The 23,595-nt window shown below is 41.3% G+C and overlaps 1 protein-coding gene across 1 annotated transcript in view; it reads left to right on the top strand.

The window, feature by feature from the left end:
- GTF2I (general transcription factor IIi) overlaps window positions 1-23,595 on the top strand; it is a 66,789-nt gene that overhangs the window by 21,761 nt on the left and 21,433 nt on the right. Inside the window, exons 9-14 of the mRNA XM_009885101.1 lie at window positions 4,996-5,052; window positions 8,754-8,816; window positions 12,699-12,800; window positions 17,588-17,653; window positions 20,711-20,894; window positions 21,940-21,998. Of these exons, the coding sequence (XP_009883403.1) occupies window positions 4,996-5,052; window positions 8,754-8,816; window positions 12,699-12,800; window positions 17,588-17,653; window positions 20,711-20,894; window positions 21,940-21,998 (531 nt within the window). The remainder of the gene's footprint in view (window positions 1-4,995; window positions 5,053-8,753; window positions 8,817-12,698; window positions 12,801-17,587; window positions 17,654-20,710; window positions 20,895-21,939; window positions 21,999-23,595) is intronic.

Below are 23,595 nucleotides of genomic sequence, written 5' to 3'. Positions count from 1 at the left end.
TGAGTGTTTGATTCCTCTCATAAATCTGTAATGCTGACCAAAGCGCTGTGTGCCTTGGTGGCACACAAAATTCTCCTGTTAATCAAGTGGGGGGAAATTATACCCGTAGGTGGACGTCTTTTTTATCTCTTATTGTCTTGTAGTAGGTTGCAGCATTTGGACGTTGCCATGAGTTAACACTAAATTTGGCAATGTTTTAGCAGTACACGGTAAGAAGAGTGGGAAATAGAGACTTTAGCCATCAAAAACTTCATGTGGGCCTTTTGATAGAGTATTAGGGGCAGTTTTCCATCAGTGGGCACTAGCAGTATGGCAGTGGATGGGTTTTTTCCAGTATCCTGGACAGATGTGAAGGTCACTGCAGTGTTAAATGCTTTGGGTGACACCAAAGACAACTTGTTCTGGAAGAAAGGTCCAGATTTTGTTGACTAGATGAGGAAAAGGACTGAACGCAGATCTGCAGGACTAAATGATGCATACTGGAGCATTCCAGCTATCACAGTTAGTATTCCTGCGTATATCTTATCTATAAATACCAGTCGTTATGGCTTTTATGAAAGGAAACGTTAGTTAAAATGCTGTTTCTTAGTTTAGTTGTTGAAACGTAGTGTGTGCTCTTAGATGAAGCATATGACTGTGCTGTGGGAATAGATCTGTTCCCCAGGCTGTTGCAGAGGGACCGGCGTTCTTTCCAGCCCCAGCTCCAGACCAGCTGGGTACGTGCAAGTCCTGATCCTAAAGCCAAGTAGCAGGGCATGTGTTCTGTGCTGCATTAACGCAAATACATCCCCGTGCCCATCGGTCCTCCCGGCTTCTCTGCCAGCTTCCTTGCAGCCAGGAGACTGTTTCACTGATGCGAACGCATTGGACAGTAACAGACACGCATCTTGGCATCTTACTAGAAGGCTGTCCATAAGCTCCAGGCTGTCTTAAAGGCTTTTCATGGAAAAAGTGAGGTCAAAATACCAGTGCCAGAATGAGAACAACTCTGAATCAATTAACGGAATACAATTAAGAGCTATACATATTTGTCTTCTTCCTAATTGACAAAGAAGCAGCAATACACTAAGAAAATTCCTTGGGGACACATACCATTGTCAGTCCTCTTCATCAGCACAGAGTAAAGCTTTTTGGAGACACAGCCCACGCAGAAGTGAGTCAGTTTGCTGACTAAGGACCAAACACTGCCTGAAAGAGGCATGTTATCCCGTGAAATTTGTGGATGCAAGTCTTCAGTTACGCCTTGATGTTAAAACCAAGAGAACTGGAAGCAGAAGGAAAAGGTTGTAAACGGTGTGTCCATAGAAACTGCTACCTAACGAACTGACTGGTTTAGCTTATAAACCATTTGGAAGTGACTAAACAACTATGTAATATCCTTTCTCTTTCACTGTTCAGCATGTGGATGAACAGTGCTATCAGTTTTGGCCTTTCAGGAAATTAATGTTGGAGGGAGGCAGTTAAAGTATAGGACATTCATCCAAAACCAAATGAGATTGAAAATATCTCCTGCTGGAAAAGAAGCCCAAAATGGGAATGCAACCGGTGCTTTTGTTCTTGCTGTGGAACGTTGGAAGTCATGAACATCTTTCAGTGTGTCTCTGACAACAAACTATTTCTCCTTTGGAGATCTCCCGGAGTAGTAGAAGTAACGTCCGTTTTAATGGGGTTAAATCTGTAAAGCCAGCCGGGCTAGAGGTAGGTACTCCAACCACCATGTGAAGCTCGGCATGTAGATACTGTCTTAAACCATGAAATTCCAGAGAATATATTGAGAAAACAAGAAAGCACCATGTTGTGCTTCCTAAAGGCATTCTGATAATACCCTGGTAATTGCACATTGTTCACATTGCTGCCATCTATGTGGTGAAAACGAGACCCAAAAAAGCAAGTATCGCCAAGGATGCTAATCCGGGAGATGATAACTCCGTTGCGTCTGCCAAGTGGCAGAGGTTTGGCTCTGCAGTGATAGGGCGTAATCCGTTAGAAACTGAGGCTGAGCTCTTTGAGTTGGGTGTAAATACGTGGTTTGTTGGTGGGCAGCAGAAGGAATAGCTGTGACTGGAGGGAATGACGTCTACTTCTGTTTTTAAAGGCATCGTTAGAATGTGAAAAACGACATATTTGTAACAGGCCCTTCAGAAGGTTGCGATTTACGGCAATAGCTGTCTTTTACACAGGTTTCAGCTCGATGCAGAGTCCCTGCCCGAGTACAGGAGTAGGGGCGGTGGTCTGTAAGGGGTTCATCTGCTCATGAAAGACTCGGGTTTAGTCTGAGTGTTACAGAATTTCTGGGTGTCTGTGTTGCGTAGCGGAGTTGGCGCTGAGCTGAAGAGTGTGGCTGGTGCTTTTTCTGATAGAATGTGATGTTGCTTAGCTCTGCCTACAAACCTGATAGTTCAGACTCCAGCCACACTGCAAGATTGTACTCCTAATCTGTCCTGTGGATTTAGTAATTAAGTCTCCCACCTTTGTGGCCGTGCTTCCTCTGCTATACCTGCTGCAGTGGAATTTGATTCGTACCTCTCGAGTTTTCTTCTTTTTTCTTTTTTGTGATTTCCTCATACTTTTATTGCTGGATGGAACTTCTTTTTGATCTGGTTATCACCATACTTCGTTTTGTTTTTTCTTAGTAATGTGGCATGTGTGTACCTGCCTCTTACGTGCATGAATGTAATCAAGTGACCATTCTGTGATTCTGTAAGTGGAAATGTATCTGCTTTCGTTAGTATCTCCTGGTGGTACAACTTTCAAAATTCTTTTAAATTTCATTTTCTAGTCTTTACTAAATTAAGCTAGCAGAGTATAATTTTTTTTTTTTGCTTTTTAATTTCTGAAACTATTTTTTCTAACTGTTTGTTCCTCTGTCAAAGCTTATAATATGGGGGGGAAAAAAAGCTTCACGTTTCATAAAATAATCTGTGTGGGTCACTTTAAAAAATTCTTACGGGTTTACTACATGTACTGTAGTTTTTATTGACATTAAAGCTGAGGGGATTGAATTTTCTCTGCTTAATCCCAGGGGCTGTAAGCCTAGTAAGTGTATCTTTTTAACTAAAGAAATCTTTCTGCAAGTTTGAATGCGTCAGACTTCTCATTTTTCCTTTTTTGTTAGTGTCACAGCATATATTTGGCATGAAGGTAATGCAATATAGAGACTATTGCAGAATATGTAGGTAAACCAATCCTGTCAGGATCTCTGAATTAAGGAATGAACATGAAAATATGTGCTTATAATGGGATATTTCCTTATAATGGGATGCATGCTTCTGTGTGTCAGTGCATTATGAATTATAATAATTGCCTGTTCTGAAGGGTTCTTAGGAAATGCCACTCCCGTCTGGCTGCATACACAGAATACGCTTATTTAAATAAAAGCAAATTTATTCCACAGAGATGTTTTCCAGCCCGCCCAGGGAGGCTGTGTTCTCTTCCCCGTCGCCCGTAACGGCTGCGGATGCGGCTGTTGGGATGAGCCGTCCCTCCCGCCTGGCTGGAGCAGCGCCGGCTTCGCCTCCCTCCTCTTCCTCCCTGGAAACTGCCCGTCCACGGACTGCGGTCTCGCCTGGGCCAGCACCGCTCTCTCGGGAGCCCTGTGTTGAACCAAATCAGGGAACTCCTCTGAGTTAGACAAATAGGAGAAAAGAAGAAAAAAAAAAAGAAAAAGAAACCAAAGCCCCTTCCTCCCCAGCAAAGAAAAAGCGGCAGGAGCAGGTTAAAGCAGCACTTGCTGAAAGAAATGCGTGTAAAACACAACGCCTTGCATAGGTTCCTCGCTTGAAATCCTGTTAATTTAAAATCCCTTTAAAAATCTGAGCAATCGAATTAGGCGGAACTATCTCAAACTAGCGTTATTGTAGCCACTTAATAATCGTGATTTTCTTTAATCCCTAAACATTCATTTTCTTGAATAACTCACTGTATTTGATACTGTATATGTACTTTCAGTTGACTAAAATACTTATGAAGTCTGATTGTGACAACACTTTTCTATATTTCTTGCTTACTGTGCATATGAAATAGAGTTAAAATATTTCACTTGCCGTATTAGTTAACAATAGCTTTTCTGTTGTGAAGCTATTAATTGCTGGTGCACTTATAAACCTACCTCTAAACAGCCGTAATTTCGGGGGAGTTATGTGATTCTCCGCAGATTGCTTTTGCAAATGAACACAGAAATGGTTCGATTTACACAGAACAATTAGTCCCGATGCTTCAGTTCCGGTTAGTCCTAGTGCGACATTCCTGTACGCCGCACGTAGGTCGGTTTTATATATCTGTGCTATTTCTGTGATACGGAATGATCTCCTGCTCAGTGTGAAGCCATTTGGGCTGTAAGCAGTTCCCTCTTCCAGTGGAACCGCAGGAGCGTCACAGCGTTAAGCGGTAGGATTTTAGGGGTGTTAATTTAATCTTTTCAGTGTCATTTGTGTGCTGCTTTCTGCAACGGCCTTTTTAAAGAGGGCCGTATACAGCCGTCGAAAGAGCTGTTGTGATGAAAAGCAAACAACCTTCAAGTGTCGTAAATTATTTTAATCTCTCTGAATTTGTCTATTTAATGTAGATAGAAATTTTAAAGTCAAGAAGGACCCCCTAGGAATACAAATTTTAACAAACGGGAAAAAGATTGAGCTGATTAAAAATGCATTGAGAAAAGGCAGAACCGTCAACATTTCATGTTTGAAAATTAGTTTATTAACACCCCCAAAAAATTGAAAACCTGCTGTTCTGCATGAGTGTCTTGACTGTTCAGTAGTCCAAGAAATGCACACCCCTGCCATTAGCCCCTCAGCATTTCTATTTGTTGAACTGGATAAGTAAGGTTTTATAGATTTTTAATATTTCACAGTCTTTCCTAAGTTCAACATTACAGAAAGTATGAAATGAGCGTTTGATATAGGAAATGCAGAGTTATTTGGCAATTTCCTCTTGGACTGGAAAAACGTGGTTGTTGTGAGACACAATTTAAAAGCCGTTCTCTTTGTTCCCAAGCAGGTCCTTCCGAAACATCAGAGATGGATGAAAAAATTGCACTTGCAAAAAGTTACACAGGTAGATCTTTTAGTTGTATTTTTTTCACAGCTGTTTTGGAAATTGAATGTGTGAGTTTCGCTTTTCAGAGCTCTACTTCCTTGGTTTGAAGTCAGAGTATTGGAACTTAAACTTCAACAGAAATGAAAATTTCAGTTGCCTTAATTTTCAGGTGTCCGAGTAGAGAGGCACAGAGGGGAATCTCATTTCTTTCTTTTCTAAATTTGAAAAGGAACATCAGGTTGATGTTGATGACTAGAGCACTAGTAATTCGTGTGAATTGATGAATTTCTTGAGAAACTTAATCTGTTTCATAATTGGTTATAAAGTTTAATAAACCTCTGCTTACGTATTATGAGTGTAACTTGATCATTTCTTTCAGCTGTGTGTGAGGTGAACGGGCACATGCAGAAAAACGTGTATGGAAAGTCTGTGTTTAGTGGAAGGAATTCCTCCTGCATCTTTAAATGCAGGTGCGCTGCATTTAAAGGTCTTCTGAAAGTTGGTCTGAAAGCTGCAGGCTGTGATGCAGAAGATTTGCAGAAATTTCTGTTTTCTGTGGAGAAAAACATTAGAGGGGTGCATGAATGAGAGCTGAAATAAATTTACTCCAAAATTGTATGAGGTTTTTATTCTTCAGCTTCTCACAGTTTGTATTAAAAATACTGGTTCGCTGATTTGCAAACACTAGCAAATGCTAATCTGCATTTCAACCTGTGAATTTCTTTATATGGTTAGAGTGGTCCCACTGTCACAAATTTTTAAGATACAGAAATTGAGTCTTCTGTGTGTTGTTCATGTGAACATTATAGTTCTGGATTTTTCACTTATGAAAATCCTTACTTTGAATAGACGATGTTAAAAGCTCCCTTTATTTTTGTTGTGGTATGTTTTTTACTTTCTATATATCTAAAGGAAGCCACCAGGGTTGCGATTGCAGTGAAGGAACAGATGTGGAAATACCAGTAGAAGGTTAGAGATACGAAGGGTTTTTCATGGGAATAAATTAACATCTTTGGATGCTTTTGTAACAGAAATACTTGAAAAGATGGCACCTTAATTGCAGTTGTACATCTTCTCCAACCGTTCTCTTTCCACATTTCCACAAGGTTGGCTTTTGGGTTTTTTGTTTTGTTTTGCTTTTAATCTCCCAAATCGTGCCACTCTGTGGCTCACTGTAAGCAAGTTGTGATGGGAGTCGTCATTCTTTTAAATCATAAATGGCATTCATGAGGTGCTTGTCACCCGACGTTTAATGCTTTGATGTGATGCTAGAAGTACATCATTCTGCTGCTAGTTCCATTGCAAGCACCTCCCGCCCAGACCCGAATCCTGAGTATTTAAGGCCAAGTTATGCTAGCAGCAATACTCCTTCGTGCAAATCCCATTAGTTTTGCTTTGAAGGTAAATATCACCATAGTTAAGGGTACCATTACATGAAATTTAAAAGCATTTCTCTTGATAAAGGAGAATAAAGTTCTTTGCTCTTGCTGACTGTGCTATTAACTCTACTTATTTGGGAAGAAATAATCTAGGTACTTTGTTTTCTGAACTGTAATGCTATGAGATTTTATGCCTGGCCGTGAAGAGAGCACCTGAGGACAGGGACGTGTGATACAAAATGACCAAGGCTCTGTGCTTTGGTTTTTGACTATGTAGAATTTTATAGCTACAGGTGCTGAGTGCGGCCCCTTTGTGTCGGAATATGGTTTTGTTACACACCTTTTTCTCAAATCTCTTTCCTTTACAAGTTTCTGAAAGAGATATGCTGAAAGTTGCACCCTGGTTTTGCTAAGTAGAATAAACCTGTTGTTCGTGAAGGTTAGTATTTATGAAAATGTCCGTAGGCAGTGATTAAAAATTGCAGCTAACAGTCTAACTTCGAACTATTATTAAAGAAATGCAGGTGCGCTGCATTTAAAGGTCTTCTGAAAGTTGGTCTGAAAGCTACAGGCTGTGATGCAGAAGATTTGCAGAAATTTCTGTTTTCTGTGGAGAAAAACATTAGAGGGGTGCGTGAATGTATCTTTTGGTGTATAATGCTGGTGGTTTCCACTCTTTCCCCCCACCAGTAACCGTGACAAGGTGGTGAACGAGGAAGTGGCAAAATGACCATGTGCCTGGAATCCCCCAGATCAGCTGTAGCTGCTAACGGTGTCTGAGGTCGTAGTGAGATTGGATGAGTCGGGAGCGTGATGTGGTTGAAATTCAGCAATCAGAGATTTAAGTTAACGTGCATCAAAAGAAATTGTTTTAAACTGAATGAAATCCCATTTGAGAAACTGGAGAGAGTGCCACTGGAGGCCAACATTTAGAGCTGTGAAGAAGGCTGCTGCTTAGAGCTGTCTGTATTTACCTAAGATCAAAAATTATCTAACGATGATAATACCTTGTTAAAAAAGATTTACTTTAGTGTTTAAACCAGTTGGTTCAATATGGATTAAGAAGAAATACCTCATCTGGGAGTTTTATTTCAGAACTTTGTTACCATCTGCTTTGACATTTTTGCATATTTCTCTTAATTATGACTATTTCTCAGGGGTTTGGTACTGGACTAGATGGACCCTTTGCCAGTCTTTGTGGCTGTTCTTAAATTTCCACAAAATTTATGACAATTGTATTTCTTGTTTTTCTTTTTTTTTTTTCTTTTTAAACTTTTCTGATGCTCTCAACAAAGGCTCTAAGTGATCAGTTGATGTGATAGGTTATTTTCCTGACCATATTTTGTGTTCACATCTACTAAAAGACCATTACCTCCTAATTCTTTCATTTTGTTGTGCTTTGCATTTGCTTGTTGTCTACCCAGCACTCACTCTGAATTAGATCAAAACATGATACTGTGTTTTCCATGAGCTAGATGATATATCTGACATAATTTGAATATATTCCAATTAAGGTGTCTCAGTAGGTTCTGCTGAATCTCTACTATGCACATCATGTGAAGAGCTGTGGAAAGGGGAGGTTCCTTCAGAATTGCTCCCACAGTGGTATCATACTTCCAGCTTACAGAGATCTGAAAGAAGATACTCTTCAAAATGCACAAGCACAGCGTTACTCTGCCAGAATAATTAATACATTCCTTCATCCACTGCCACTTAGTTTTGAAATAGTTTCCAATATAATTAGCTTCTCTTTTTTAAACTTTACTGCAGTTGAATGCAAATCGCTCTTTCTCCCACCAAGTATTGATAGGCATAATCCTGTGTATTATGTTGGTGCAGACCGCCCCAATCAAAGCATTGCCATTACGAGTTTCCTTCTCATTTTTCGCTGTTGGCCATGCAGCCTGTTACAGAAATCATTATAGTGCAACAACTATGAGTCTGTATAAATTGTAAAGAAATATATCATCTGTAAGGGCGCACAGCCTTTGTTTATATTTTCAGTAATCCTTGATAACAAAGGGGAAAATATTTATGATTGTATTAATCCTATTAAGCCAAGAATAAGGAATTTCCTACTGTCATTAACGCCAACTCTGCACTGCTGCACACGCAATTTAGCAAGTATAATCCCCACCTCCTTACCCTTGTCTGGAATGGCTTAAAGGCTTATGGTAAAATATCTTTGCTTCTGTTTTTGTTGCGCGCTGTGAATGCAAAAGGTTTCGGTGAGCCAGGGGGCTGCTTTGACAAGTGTTGGTTTAAATCCAAAATCACCGAGCGTTTGGTTACAAATCTTTTCTGTCCCCGTCGTTCAGCAGCCCTCTTCTTCCCCTTCAGATTCCTCCCAGCACGCCCCTTCGGAAACAAGTGAGGATCCGGAGGTGGAGGTCACCATCGAAGGTGAGTTCTCCAGTTCATTGGTTTCAGTCCGTTGGGCATTTTTAGGTCCAAAAGCTGTTTTGCAGTGCCTGCGTTTCTTGGCACCGAATACACAGGATGGCGTGCCGGCGTTGGCGGCAGTTTGGATCGTGTGCTGCTCAGTGAACATCCCCAGTCCAGAAGTTTTACAAAAGCGCAGTGTGCTGGAGTGTGTTGGACTTCCTGGGCTGGGTTTGAAATGCTGTGTGACACAGATTTGCGTCTTTCACATGTTTTTTTCACGCATTGGTAATGAAGGACACTCTGTACTTAACAGCCATTAATTTAAATTTGTCCTGGCTTTGGCTGGGATAGAGTCGATTTTCCTACTAGCAGCTGGTATAGTGCTATGTTTTGGATTTAGGATGAGAGTAATGTTGATAACACACTAATAATTCAGTCATTGCTAAGCAGTCAGGGACTTTTCAGCTTCTCATAGTGGCCTGCCAACAAGAAGGCTGGGGGTGCCCAAGGAGCCGGGAGGGGGCACGGCCTGGACAGCTGACCCCAACTGGCCAAAGGGATGTTCCAGACCGTATGATGTCTGCTCAGCACAGAAACGGGGGGAGCTGGCCGGGGGCATCGCTGCTCGGGGGCTGCCTGGGCATCGATTACCGGGTGGTGAGCGATTGCATTGCGCATCACTCATTTTGTATATTCTTTTATTAGTAGTATTTATTTTCTCTTTCGTTGTTGTCCTATTAAACTGTCTTTATCTCAACCCACAAGTTTTCCTTATTTTTCCGGTTCTTCTCCCCATCCCACTGGAGGGGGGGAGCGAGCGAGCGGCTGTGTGCTCCTCCTTGTCAGTTGGGGTTAAACCACGACAGTCCGTTTTGGCGCCCAACCTGGGGCTGGGAGGGTTTGAGATAATAACAGATTAATCAGAGCATATTAAGGGGATTTGTATCTGTTAACAGTTGCGGAGCATGATACTGATTCATCTGTTCTCAATATTAGTTTAATCTGTCTGCCCCGTGCTCTCGTTTTCGCTGTACATGTTCAAGATTGGCGGTGGCTTTTGCAGGCTGCTGTGCGCTGCAGTGATTACCGATGTTTTGCCTGTGAGTTTGGGTATCAGAACACTGACCTTGAGCTTAATCTGGTATTTAAGTTTTGTGCCGAAGCTATTGCTGTACCTCAGGTACCATCTCGTGGAGACAATTAGCAATTATACTTCTTCCTCTGAGACGTTTTTTTTTACGGAGGAAATACAGAATGGCACCTTCGCTACCTTCTCCCGTGATGTTTCCTCCTTTATTACAGTAACTTGGCGGTACCTTGTACAGCCTTGGGGTAGTTAAAATACTTCTATTGGTATTTCTTTGGAGTAGTGTTTTGGTTTTGTCTCAGGTTAGCAAGTGATGTAAGAATGTCATCCAGAGGTCTGCCAGAGCTGTGCAGGTACGTGGTGGCAGGGCGCGTGGAGCAGCGTGGGCAAACGCCTCGGACGGTTGGCACCGACAGTGTTTTGGAATTTCACCCCTGAACAAGTGCAGAATCCTGGAAAACTAGTAGACTGTTTGGGAGAAGTATGCTGTCGCCCTGGCAGTTCCAGGGAGAGACGAATTACTGAATGTGCCGGGGCCTGGCCCGTGCCCGCCGAGCCCTGTTCAACACGGCTGGGTGCCCTCAAGGGGAAGAGACGGTCTCTGGATCTGACGACAACACGACAGGCACAGGGGGCTGCTTTGACAAGTGTTGGTTTAAATCCAAAATCACCGAGCGTTTGGTTACAGATCTTTTCTGTCCCCGTCGTTCAGCAGCCCTCTTCTTCCCCTTCAGATTCCTCCCAGCACGCCCCTTCGGAAACAAGTGAGGATCCGGAGGTGGAGGTCACCATCGAAGGTGAGTTCTCCAGTTCATTGGTTTCAGTCCGTTGGGCATTTTTAGGTCCAAAAGCTGTTTTGCAGTGCCTGCGTTTCTTGGCACCGAATACACAGGATGGCGTGCCGGCGTTGGCGGCAGTTTGGATCGTGTGCTGCTCAGTGAACATCCCCAGTCCAGAAGTTTTACAAAAGCGCAGTGTGCTGGAGTGTGTTGGACTTCCTGGGCTGGGTTTGAAATGCTGCGTGACACAGATTTGCGTCTTTCACATAGAATCATAGAATGGTTTAGGTGGGAAAGGACCTTAAAGATCATCTCGTTCCACCCCCCTGCCCTGGGCAGGGACACCTCCCACCAGCCCAGGTTGCCCAAGGCCACGTCCAGCCTGGCCTTGAACACCTCCAGGGATCGGGCCTCAACAACCTCTCTGGGCAACCTGGGCCAGTGCCTCACCACCCTCAAAGGGAAAAACTTCTTCCTAATGTTTAATCTAAACCTGCCCTCTTCCAGTTTATAGCCATTCCCCCTCGTCTTATCACTACATGCCCCAGTAAAAAGTCCTTTCACATGTTTTTTCACGCAATTGTAATAAAGGATACTCTCTATTTAACAGCCATTGAGTTAGATTTTAAAAAGATTTTACAACCTTCATTCTGGAGAATACGTTGTTTTATAAGCAGACAGTATTTGTAGAACATTTGTAGTTAACACTAGCTTCTGGGAAGAATTGTACCAAACAGAAATGATGTGTTACAGGTGATGTAAGTGAAGCTTCAATTTATTTGTCTAATATTGATAAATATGAGATAAAAACTTTTATACTTACCACCTTCCTTTCCCATCTAAATGGCACTAAGGCCACTAACCGGTGTGCATGTTGTTTTTATGCTGGGATATTGATCGTAAATCAGCTGTATTTCTTATATTCGTGAATTACATGTCCTGTAACTGCTTTAAAGCACTTCTGAGATTGGCTTTTGCAATGCTTGCTTCTGGAATGAGTAAGGTTATAGACCACCAAATTAATATTTTAGAAATTTGGCAATGCATTTTAGGACAAAGTTGACACTTCTGGCATTACTTTCACGTTTTTATAATCCAGCAGTAAAATAATTCTTACATTGCCTCAACAGAAAAAGTAGTAAGAGAATAGTCGTTCATTTCTGTGTCCGTGTAAAGACCTTTACCACAATAGTAAAAATGCTCTGAAAGGGTTTTCTCTAACAGAATATAGTACAATTGCACAGGTGCAAGAGATGTCAATATGTAATATTATTCTTCCTAAGTAAACTATGCCCCTGGTGACCTGGGCAGGTGCTATTCTGTATGTGAAATTAACTCCCGTTTTCTTTGACTGCTTTAACGACTTCTGTTCTCTGAAGTTGCAGGTATTGGTAATTGGACAGTCTTAAAAACTCACTAACTGGTAGGGAAGGTGGTGTTTTGGATTGGGAAGTAACTGGCTAAGTAGCAGCTCACTGAAAAATACCTGGGGTTTGCTGTTTTCCCCCCTCTGTGTGTGTTTAAGGTAGGGTTGACCCCGTTAAATGAATTTTGGTTATGTCCATCGGTTTTACAGTGGTTTGAAACAGATTTTTGCGCCTTTGAGCTCTTCAAGATAAAACTTAAGTACTGTATTTCAGGATTTATTAATGGAAGAATACTTCCAGTTAAATTAAAAATGTAGTCTGTGTCTGCATAATTTATTTCCTGATTTCTTTTGCTGTTGCACGGTCCTTTTATGATCATGAGATGTCCAGTCCTATTTCAGGACACAATACTCTTTTTCTTAGGAAGTACAGAAGCAGCTTTGCATTTTGCTGTCTTATGCCTTGTGTTGCTGCTCTTACGCAAATTGTTCCTACGCAGGCCCGTAGCTTTCTTAAGTTACTCAGACAAGTAATTCGTTGCAAAATTTGATGCCCTGATAAAGGACAGTTCAATACTTGCATTAGTGCTTTGAAATTCGAAGCAGTTCCAACATTGCGCGTGAGTTCTCTGGACATTAAAACAGTGATATTTTTGTGTTTTTTTAAGATGATGACGACTACTTGCCCCCTAACAAGAGACCGAAGAACACCGAGTCAGCTAATGAAGCTGCCAATACTGGGAAAAGAAAAGTGAGAGAGTTCAATTTTGGTAAGATACAAATTAAAGTTTATTTTGCCTCTCTGCTTTGCTTTATAAAAAGGTATTAGACAATTTCACCCTGCAGGAGTAAGACATACCAGTGCAGGTATTCACTTAAGAGCCCTGGGCTCTTTGTAGATGTATTGCAGCAGTATAATCATCATCATCATATGTTATTTCTCATTACTCAAGGTGACCATCTAAATAGACATGGCAAATAATAAAATAAAAATAAGTCTAGACTTTTGTAAGCTGATTTCTGGGACAAGGTGATCAGACTGAATTCACTACTGTACTGAAATAACGGCAAAAGGGGGGTCGGGAGCCCGTCCAGCCGGTCTCTCCTGATACGTCCTGTGAACAGTGAAGATGTGCTGCGGGGAACCGCATTGGGGAAGGCAATCAAATGAGTGTTGTGCCGGGTAGCCTGCCTTGATCCCTGTGGACACGCAAAAAGTTGGGTCTTTTTGGTAGTCTTCTTTCGTGATACCTTATGTAGAGCTCTGACTGCAGAAATGCATCCACACGCTGTCCTTAGTCTGGTTGAAGATACTTCCCACGTGATTTGTTGCAGCCTCATACCTCTCCTTGATTTCTTGTTTTGCTTTGGTTTCTGGGCAGATAGCCCACGAGTCTGCGTACCGCTATAAGGTTCTGCACAATCGTGTCCTTTGGCACAGTGTTTGAGATGTTTATTAAGAATCCTGGGATTTGAGGTCAATTGAAAACTCCCCACGGAACCTCTTCTGGCATCTGTTTTGCGTGAAACATGCTATTCCGTGCTAATTTCAGTGAAAATGAATAAAACATTGCTGAGAGCTCTATTCTCAAAAGATCATTGATACTACTAGGCAGTTCCACATGTAGCATTAGTTAGCTTTGGTTGGGTCAGGAGAACATAATGGCAACATTAGTAGAGAAGATGGAGCGGTTAATACTGCAGAAGCATTTGCTAGAGTATATTCCCTTAGTAGAAGACAGCGTCTAAGCTTGGCAGGCCAGCAGAGTTTGAAGGGAATAAACGGTGAGGTTGATTAGACGTGGAGAGCAAAGGTAATAAAGTACTAGGATGATGAAAATTTGAGTTGAGCTTGCAATGTTGAAACACCGGTTAAGGAACGTCTCACAGCTTACCTGCTCGCTGCTGCTTCTGCCTTGGCTTGGTTGATTCTCTCTGTGAGCTATTCTCAAGAAACCTTTGCTCTCAAGCACCTGCCATGCAGTTAGATTACAGTGTTTTGCAGCTCAGAGGTTGTTCAGAGATCTTTATTCCTGGGCTTCCAAAATTGTGTTGAGGTTATTCTTTTTCAGGGTTCACCTACAGAGAGCGGTAGCTCTACGGTGTTGTAAGGTCTGGTTAAAACACAAAATGAGCGTGAGAAACTTTGGAGAAGTAGACTTCATTTGGTGTAATGAGAAAAAGGGCAACTGTTGGCAGTTGCGGTGCTGCTGTTCGGGCGTTTCAGAATACTTTGCACCTGTGTCTAATGAAGTTGAATGTTAAGATAATTGGACGGGAGAAAGGAGGTGTTTAATTCTATTGTGAATAGCTGCAGCATGACAAAGGTACACACACTGAGAAGACTGGAGAGGAGGTATAAGTGCTTGAGAGGGAAACCTGCCTCGTCTGATAAGCACTTTCACTATTTTACATAGCTCTGATGAGATCCAGATATTTGATAGCGGTGAGTTGGAGAGAGTTCCTGCATGTCTTCATTGAGTCAGAGGTCAGGTACCCCAAGCGGCTTGAGAAACGGGGTGAGTAATGTGCTGTGCTCTTAGTTTCGTGAAAACAGGAAAACAAAGTGGAAAACAAAATAATTGTAAGCAGGGAGAGAATGAAAAGTGTCTGGTAAAATGCTTGATAGAAATTGATTGAATCTTTGGGAAGGGAGGTTTGATTTCAAAGATATTTCTGAACCAACTATTTAAGGTTAAAAATACCTTTGCTGAAAGGAACTGACATTGTCAGTAAAAATCTCTTCCTACGTTGGTTTTTTTTTTGCTTTCTTAGAGATTTTTATCAAAAGCTCAGAAGCTTCGAGTTGTGTCTTGCAGTTGTGTCATACCATCTTAGTGGGGAAAAAAGTCCCCTTAGCTGTTGTCTCACGGTGAGCGATAGGAAATGCGTATAGTTATTTCCCATTTTGACACGCTGTTGAAGACAGGTTTTGCCCGCCTGCAGCATGTGTGGAGTTGTGTGTTTTCCATCTTATTTCCCCACGGAGTACCGGGTGGCGTGTTGATAGGAATAGAATGGCGCTTAGTACCTGAGCATCATTTTATGTACGGGTTGCCCCGACTGCAGTGGATGTCTGAATCTGGGATAAATTGCAGAGACTGTGGATGGGCTGAGGAAGTTTTCAGGATTGTTATTTAATTGGGATGGCGTTTCCCAGGTATCAGAAGGCATATATACAGGAATAGAAGGAAACCACCACTTATCTCGGTGCCTATGGGAGAGTTAAACTGCTTTGCAGAGGGTGATTACCAAACCAGAATGTCAGCTTAGCTTTGTGGTATGTCTTCAACTTCGCTATGTGAGCACAAACTGTGTGACAAAAGAATGTTTTTACAGTAATTGGGCTGAATGCAAGGGGTTAATAATGCTGACAATCTGATTAAAAAACATGCTAGGTACCTGATAACCCCTCTGAGTTTTGAAATATCCCTGTAGCCTAACTTGGCAATTTACTCATAAAATACCAAATTAGCTAAAAAACTCAGTGTGCTGATCAAAATGTGAGCCAGGTTATGATTTTTTTCCAATTGCCTTTTCTGTCTGTATCCACCATTCCAAATAAACATGCCTGTATTGTGGTGTATTTGATTGTTAATCCCTGTAGTGTTTCCACTGGAGGGAGAGGGGCATGGAAGTAGTTGCTTGAAAAGATCCGTGTGGGATATTTGGCCGGTGATTGGTTTGGTAAATGAGAAAAACAACGCTTGGACAACTCCATTGCTCATGCAGGACTGCTCTTGTGAGCATGCTAACAAGCAGAGGAGGAGCAGGCTGAGCGTGAGCAGCTTCTCCTAAAATTGCAGCGAGAACCAGTGTTCAGAAGAGTATTACTTATATGGTTTTACATGGTTGCTTTGTAATACGGCATGACATTCTTTCTGGCTTTTCTCCCTTCCTCCCTAAAACTCAGCCTGTGTTAGGGGAGGTCGTTTGCTGAGTCTGCATCAGAGCTTGATGAACGGAAGGGATCTCAAGTCTGTGCCAGTTTCCTCTGGGTTACGATCTGGAGTCGCGCAGGTGCCTTTCAAAACCCTTGTCCCGGGACTGTCCGTGTGTGTTCACCAGCTCTGTTGAGTAAAGCAGGGTTTCCCCTTTAAGCCAGTAAATTCTGACTTGTAAGTTCCCTACTCTTACTGGTAAAGCTGCTGTTAATCCATTGTTCTGTTGGTCAACAAAAAACCGCAGTTGGTGGTTGTGCTGGAATCAGAAGGAGCTTCATCTGGCTGTACATCTGCAGTTAGAGAGGGAAACACTGCAAGCTTGAAGTGACACGGGAGTAGAAGACATTGAGCTCAAGCCATGTTTATCAGCTAAGAAGCTGTGTGTTGCAGAATAGCAGTAAAAAGGGGTGGCAGAAGCAATTATATAGACTTATCCACAAGGATGTTATTCAAAATATAAACAAGTTAATTGCTGTAGGTGATACGCCAGGTCATTAGAATGAAGAGTTGATGTCTGGATGAGAGGCGGTGTGCCAAAACACCCTTTCCCCTCTAAACAAGGCCTTGTTCTTGCCTACATCTGAAGCATGCTGTTATCTTGATATCCATGAAATTACATTTAAAAACTAAAAGCTTAAAAATGGCCACCAAAGTTGTGTACATTGGTCTGAAAATTAATATTTAAAACCCTTTCGGTACAGACTCAAAATTCAATCCTCTCTCTTGTCTAAAGATTTTTCCACAATTGGAAGTGTAATAGCTTAAATGGCCTCATTTTTTGGCCTCTGCAGTTACTAGATTCATGTCTTTAGTGTAAGAAATAAGCTGTAAGTACATTTGCTTATTAACTCATTCTTAAAGGCCAGCCAGCATCTGGGAACATCCACAAAAGAGTTGTAGCATTTTCCTCAAAGCACTGAGATAGTACAAAAAGCTGTGAAAATGCGTGCGCTCTGTCACAGGCAGAAAATTAGATGTTCAGATTCTGCCGTTTAATCCAGCTCTTCATGGAACACATGATTGGATTTGGCTAACTTCTGTCTTGCAGCCTGCATCTTCTTTCAGAAATAGGATTTATGGGGATGTTTTGCAACATCAGGACTTGGAGAAATACTAGATTAAGGTAGAGGATGGCACAATGCCTCCTGACCCAGATAGTTGTACAGATTTATGCCAAAACAACTTCATGTACTCACTGTAAGCTTTATCAAGCTTCGCTAATTAGGCTTTTCAGCGACCGGATTTAGATAACTATCAACAGCGGCTGCAAACTGACTTTACCCCTGGTGGTGGTGAGAGCTGCTGACCGAGCCATCAGAGAGAAACCATTTTTGGAAGTCACTTTAGCCTGGTTTATGTGTTGGTTTGAGGTTTTTTTTTAAATTTGTTTTAACATCTGCACAAGTTTTGGAGGTCGTCTTAAACATTTTCTTCCATCCTTTTTCTTTCTCAATGTATCCATATATTTTAAGGTGTCACCTATACTGTACTCCACAGGCACCTGGTGAGCAGTAAAAGCACGCCGCATATTTCAGTTAGCGGTAATGTGGATTTTACAAGAGATTCTCGGGCTCGTTTGTACTCTGACATGTCCTCCTTTTTTTTCTTTGCAGAGAAATGGAACGCGCGAATTACAGACTTGAGAAAGCAAGTTGAAGAGCTGTTTGAAAAAAAATACGGTATGTGTAACCCTCCTTCCCAAACACTTGCCTCTAATCCTGTGACGCCGTAAATCACAGCTCTCCGACATGTGTGTTGTTGCTGGCTTAGGAGCATATTAGTACTGACAGCACCAAAGGGTTAAATATTATTAGAAGACTTAAACCTGGGGAAAGTAGCTTTTTTGATGAGTAGAAAAATTTCAAATTTGGGTGCCTGTTTGGCACCTAAGTGCAAAACTTTGATTTTATTTTTCAGTTGCACTCAGTTTCCTGGAGCGCCAGTGTGCTCACATCTCGGGCACACGCATTGGAGAGAGCTGGCCTTTCTTCTGTACTTACACTGAGTCCTTAAGTGAAATAATCTTGTAAAATGGCTCTGGGGAGAGGTTACCACTGACTGATTGTTCCTTTCTGATTATGATTGATTTGCAGTGAAGCAACAATTATATGTTAATGGTTCTTGGAAAGAAAAAGAAGCACACGTGTTAGACTTGAATTTGTGTCCAAATGTTGCACCTAGACATATTTTGTGTCCACATATCACAGCATCAGCAAAAATTGCAAAATAAATGGTGCTGCTTCTCTGCCGTGAAAAGGGGAAGTGCTTTTGGAATGGACCTTGTGATGTTGGCGTTACTCCATGTTTTGGGTGTTACTATCATCTGACATTTAAACAGCCCACTGAAAGGAACTCACACCAAGGAAAAACAGTTCAGAGTCTTATTCACAGTATTTTAATTGCTCTAGAAAGGAGCATAATTCTTGGTGAATTGCTTTAATTTCGGTTTTGGTGTTTGCACATAGCTAGCCTAAAAATCTCCTGTGGAGTCTGTTGAATACAGAGCTGTTCCTGACTTTCCATAGCAGGTCAGAGGATATTAAATGATCTTCTTTTTTCCTGTGGATGACAACATTTCATTGAGTCACAAACCAATTCCATATCAGATTCCAGTTCTTTCTATCTGCATGGCCATGCAGTTTCCCGTTTACTGAAATGAGTTACGGATGTCCGGAATCCCCAAAGTGCTCCTCAGGTTTGTTGGCTTCTGGAGCTCCAGAGTTGCTTTAGCAATCTCAGTCATTGTCCTCCGGTACAACTGACGTGTCTGAAAATATATTTATCTTTGTATTTAGATGCAAACTAAATGGGATTACTTTTTAGTGTAAATACAAGATAGCGACTCACCAGTACAGGCTTATATATAAAAACGAAACCTATATTCAATGGGCTTCTATGCAAAAACATGTAAGGTACCAAATCTAAGAAGCCTCATTGCAGACCGCGATGCCGGTTGTGTTCTTAGGCTGAATACTCTGAAGAGTATTTGCTAAAACATTTGCTGATTTAAGAGGAATAAAGACTCTCACTTTTAAAAACTCACCTGTTGTTAGTTCCTTATTTAAACAAACAGGATTTTTGTTACTCTGGAGCTGTTCTTACTTGATGCTGTGTAGTGATGTGGACTGTAGTGATGTTCTTGATCTTTTTTCCTGCGGCTAACTGTGGTTCACAAACGCTCGTTCCCATCTGAGGCTCGTCTGCTGGATTTGTTACGCTTTTCACCACTTGCTACAACAGTCTCCAGGGCTGAGAATAATGTTTTTTAATTTCTTGGAAGAGGTATATGACTGCAATAAAAATCTACTTTAACGAAGGATTGGTGTGATACACCACAGCTCTTTCGGTGATTGTTCTGCAGCTCCTTTGACACAGGTTTGAATAGGGTTTCTTTAGTCTTTTTGCTAAAAGTCATCTTCAGGTTTGGGCCCCTCTTTGTATGTATCTATTCTCTGTTTCCTGGTTTTGGCCACCTTATTGTTTGGCAGTTGAAACCAAGTCCCGTCGAAACACAGTTCTTCGCGCAGTTTTCTAAAAGTTTGATACTTGGGTCTCGTCAGAATCTGAGACTAAGAAACATATGGTGTTTTCAAAGCTTCCCTGCTTTGTGATAATCGTACCTACAACTGTTCTGCTTCCAAGTGGTTGGAAGAGTATGTTACCCAAATGCCTTTAAAACCTAAATTGTTTTTTTACTTTTAAGAATTTGTGGGTTAACGGAAACATTTTGTATCTGAACCACTGGCCGCTTTTGTGTTACATTAAGTTGCTTGAAAAGGTGCCCTGAGTAGTTCTGCTTTCAGAAACCCTGCCCCAGCATCGCTGTACTCTAATTCGGCCTTAGCTTGGCCTTTCTCTCCTCAAATAAATTTTGCCGCTGATTTCCATAGCAAAACAACAGAATGTACCAAACTATTTGCAGACCAGTCAGATGGTAATAGAGAATTCTTGTTGCATGGCCTGCAAAATTAACGTACCCTCGTGAGTATGAAGAAATTAGCCCTCTTGGTATTTGCAAACCGTCGTGCCATTCTCCAGTGTTTGCCAGCCTGATAGGTGTCTTGATGTGATTACGGTCCTCATAACTTAAAGAAATACATTGAGGTTATTTTCCAGCTGTGGGTGAATCTGTTATTTGCTTTTCATTTGCTTCAAAGATTCCATTAGTAGGGCCATGCTTTTTTTTTTTTTTGATGGTGGTAGAAGTGTATTGTTTATTTCATTAGTGATTCCTTGGATTTCTAAAATGCACCAGAGCTTTGGGAAATTCTCTCAAAAGAAGGGGTGTGTGCCCTTCCTTCAGGGCATTAATGACTCTTGCAACCCAATAGTAGCAGTAAATAATAATAATCACAGCTAATGAAATGAAACATGTTTTGTTTGTAATTAAATCTAGGTAATTTCATCTTTCAAAACACGCTATTAAACAAAACCAAAATACTGTGAAACTTCACTGTAACAGGTGCAGTGTTTGTTATTAAATGTTTATAGAGCAAAGGGAAAAGAGGAGAATCTGCATATGTATGCAGGTCTGCAGCTTGTTTACTGTGAATTAGAGTGATTTTGCTGTAAAAGGAAAACAACCCCCCCCAAATAGGAGTGCTTGCACGTTTAAATGTGCTGAGGGTGTTATTACCTGTCTACTAATTTTAATGTTTTTCAGAGTGATAGCAAACAGATAATTTGAGTAGAGCTACCAGCTAGTCTAATGTTTTTATTCTCCTTTTTTCTTTAAGCTCAAGCTATAAAAGCAAAAGGTCCGGTGTCTATCCCATACCCACTCTTCCAGTCACACGTGGAAGACTTATATGTGGAAGGGCTGCCGGAAGGAATTCCCTTCAGGCGGCCATCCACGTACGGCATTCCCCGTCTCGAGAGGATACTTCTAGCAAAGGAGCGGATCCGGTTTGTGATTAAGAAGTAAGGAATTTTGCATTTTTGTCCTCATTTTTGTGCTCATTGTTTTCTGCTGGCTCCACTCTGCCTCATTTTGTCATCAAGAACTTACAAGTGATTTCTACCCGTGTATTCTTTTGCAGTACCGATGAGTATTTTTTAGTTGATGTTCACTCTGAGAAATTCAGCTTATTGGATCACCACAGCAGTATGGTGGTGACTGAGATCTGGATAGATCTCTTTAATGTTACGGACTTCATATCATGGGCAGATCTCTTTGGACTGTTTTAACCTCTGCAGCTGTAACACATGTTGAAAGCCATAGACTTGAGGGTATTTTATGCTGTCTGAGGATCCTGCCCTAAATTTTGGCTTGGGCTTTTATTTTTTCTTGCTGGAATGTTGTATTGAGGAGTCTATGGCCATATCTGTGTATGGCATCTCCCAGCGCAGGCTTGAGGCCAAAATACCTCCTGGTTCCTGTGTTTTAGTTGGATGCGTGTCCTTGGTGTGTCTGGAGGTAGATCAGGGAGTGTCCATGAAGGAGACCTTGGATATATGTAGAAACCACTTGTTTTGTAGTGTGTGGTAACCAGAGCAGCTCAAAAAACAGTTCAGGTCTGTGAGAAATGTCTGAATTTTTAAATTTTTTTATTGCTCTGATATGGATAAAACAAGATGTATTCAAGAAACAGAAATGTCTGCTTTGAGGTTTTCATTTTTAAAGGTCAAATTTTTTATTTGGATTTTTGTTTCTGATGAAGTGCATCTTAGACCTCAGAGATAATTTTAATGTAATCTGTATGTTACCGTGAAATGGTATGGCTCAGGGGGATGGATATAGGTATTAGGCATGAAAATGTTTTTGTCAGTAGGGTTCCAACCAGCTGGTGTAATACTTCGGTGTTAATTGGAGTTTAATGTTGGGGATCGTGATGTCCCCTGCTATTTTTTTTTCTGATCCTTCAGTGGTAACTCGTATTAGCTACAGAGGCTGTAACTGTATGCTCTAACTTCTGGTCTATCAAAGCGTACGTCACTGTTAAAGCATGTATCTTTAATCTTCTAGGCATGAGCTTTTGAATTCGACACGGGAAGATGTACCGTTGGACAAACCAGTTGCAGGAGGTAGGTCTTCAAATGTGTGACTTGTGCAGGTACAGTACGATTTCCGATTTGTCAGGCTTAGTGGCGGCTAGCGTTTGCTTTTACTAATAACACATTGCAAATAATTCCGCTTGTTTTGAATTTTCTTTAGCTACAAAGGGACAGCAATTTTCGACTGGCTATCCAAGCCAGTGGTACCAATACTAACGCTTTCAACTGGTTTGATTCAGCTGGCCACAAGGAAAAACAATGAGCTGAGTGTTAGTTGGATGAGATACAGAAAAAAAGGCAGGAGTTTCCATATTTGATAGAGCTTACTGGGTCGGGAACTCTCTGTATCGTGGCATAGTTGCTTATATATGGTATTTGCCAAATTAGATTAACTGAAATGCATAGTGAATTTACTGGTTATAGTGATGTTTATTATTGTAGCATTTGACTTGCTGGGATGATGGGACTCCATTTTCAAGTGGCAGTGCAAAGGCAGTGCGTTCTAACCACTTTTGCCATCAGGAGTACTTTCAGCAGATGAGTGCTCTCACATGTTCTGTCTCCACTGAGCACCCATCCGAGGGTAACAAAAATGACCATGTGAAAACAAGACTACAGGAGCAGATTTTTGTTGCAATTGCACCCATGAACTCATTTCTCCTCAAGATGGGAGAAGAAAGTTTAATTTGGAAAAAAAATCAAGTTCTGAAAGAGTTATGCCTGTGGATGGGCCCTAGTTGGTAGATTACTTTCCTGGACTTGGTTTTTCTCTTCGGTTTTATTCTAGCATCTTTTGGGCTTCGGGGCGTTTTTTTAATTGTCCAATTAAGCCGGGTGCTGAAAGCTTGTATGCCTGAAGCAATAGTAGCAAACAAATTCCTCCCAACCCCAAAATGCTAACTGGCAACCTCAGCCTGGTTTAACTGTGAAATTTTAGTAATACCAGTGAAATTCTTAGTTCAGACAGGGATACAAGCACGGAAATGGTAATATCTGCAATACTGCAGCACCACTGCGTTCTATTATATACTCAGTTTTCTGTTGCAAAAAATACATCAAACACTGTACTTAAGTGAAAATTAAGGATCTAAATTAAGCAAAGAAGTCATGTCATAAGGATATTGCTTTAACATGTGTGTAGGAATTAAACTTTTCCTGCAATGTAAGTTAACCTAGTGTCTTGAGTCTTAATAACCTACTGTTCCTTCGAGCACCAAATTTGACTACAAAAATAGTAGGTAGGCTAATGACTGAGTCTTCAACTTAACTGTACTCTTATGTGGGTTTTTAAATTAGCCCTTTTCTCTGTTGTTTTTTGTCATATTTAATATGGTTATACTGATTATGAAGACAAAGCAGGTACATTACACATCCTGTAAAGCCCCTGTAGCTAAGAAAACTAGTGATAATCCATTTTGATGGCACAGTGTTACGAACAGTCACTTTATGTTGCTTGTCTTCACTAATTCATAATGATGGTATATTCATGTGTGACCTCTGTGTTATTTCTGAGAGAAGAGAACATCTGTGAAAGCTGTTGATAATGTCTCAGGGAACACAGCTGAGAAGACAGCAGCTGGCTGAGCCTCCTTTCCCTCCATTTTCTTTTCTCCCTGTCTGGATTCCT

Source organism: Charadrius vociferus, unplaced genomic scaffold (genome assembly GCF_000708025.1).
Source record: "Charadrius vociferus isolate BGI_N301 unplaced genomic scaffold, ASM70802v2 scaffold54, whole genome shotgun sequence".
Taxonomy (NCBI): Eukaryota; Metazoa; Chordata; class Aves; order Charadriiformes; family Charadriidae; genus Charadrius; species Charadrius vociferus.
This window is presented reverse-complemented; position numbering and strand designations above follow the sequence as displayed.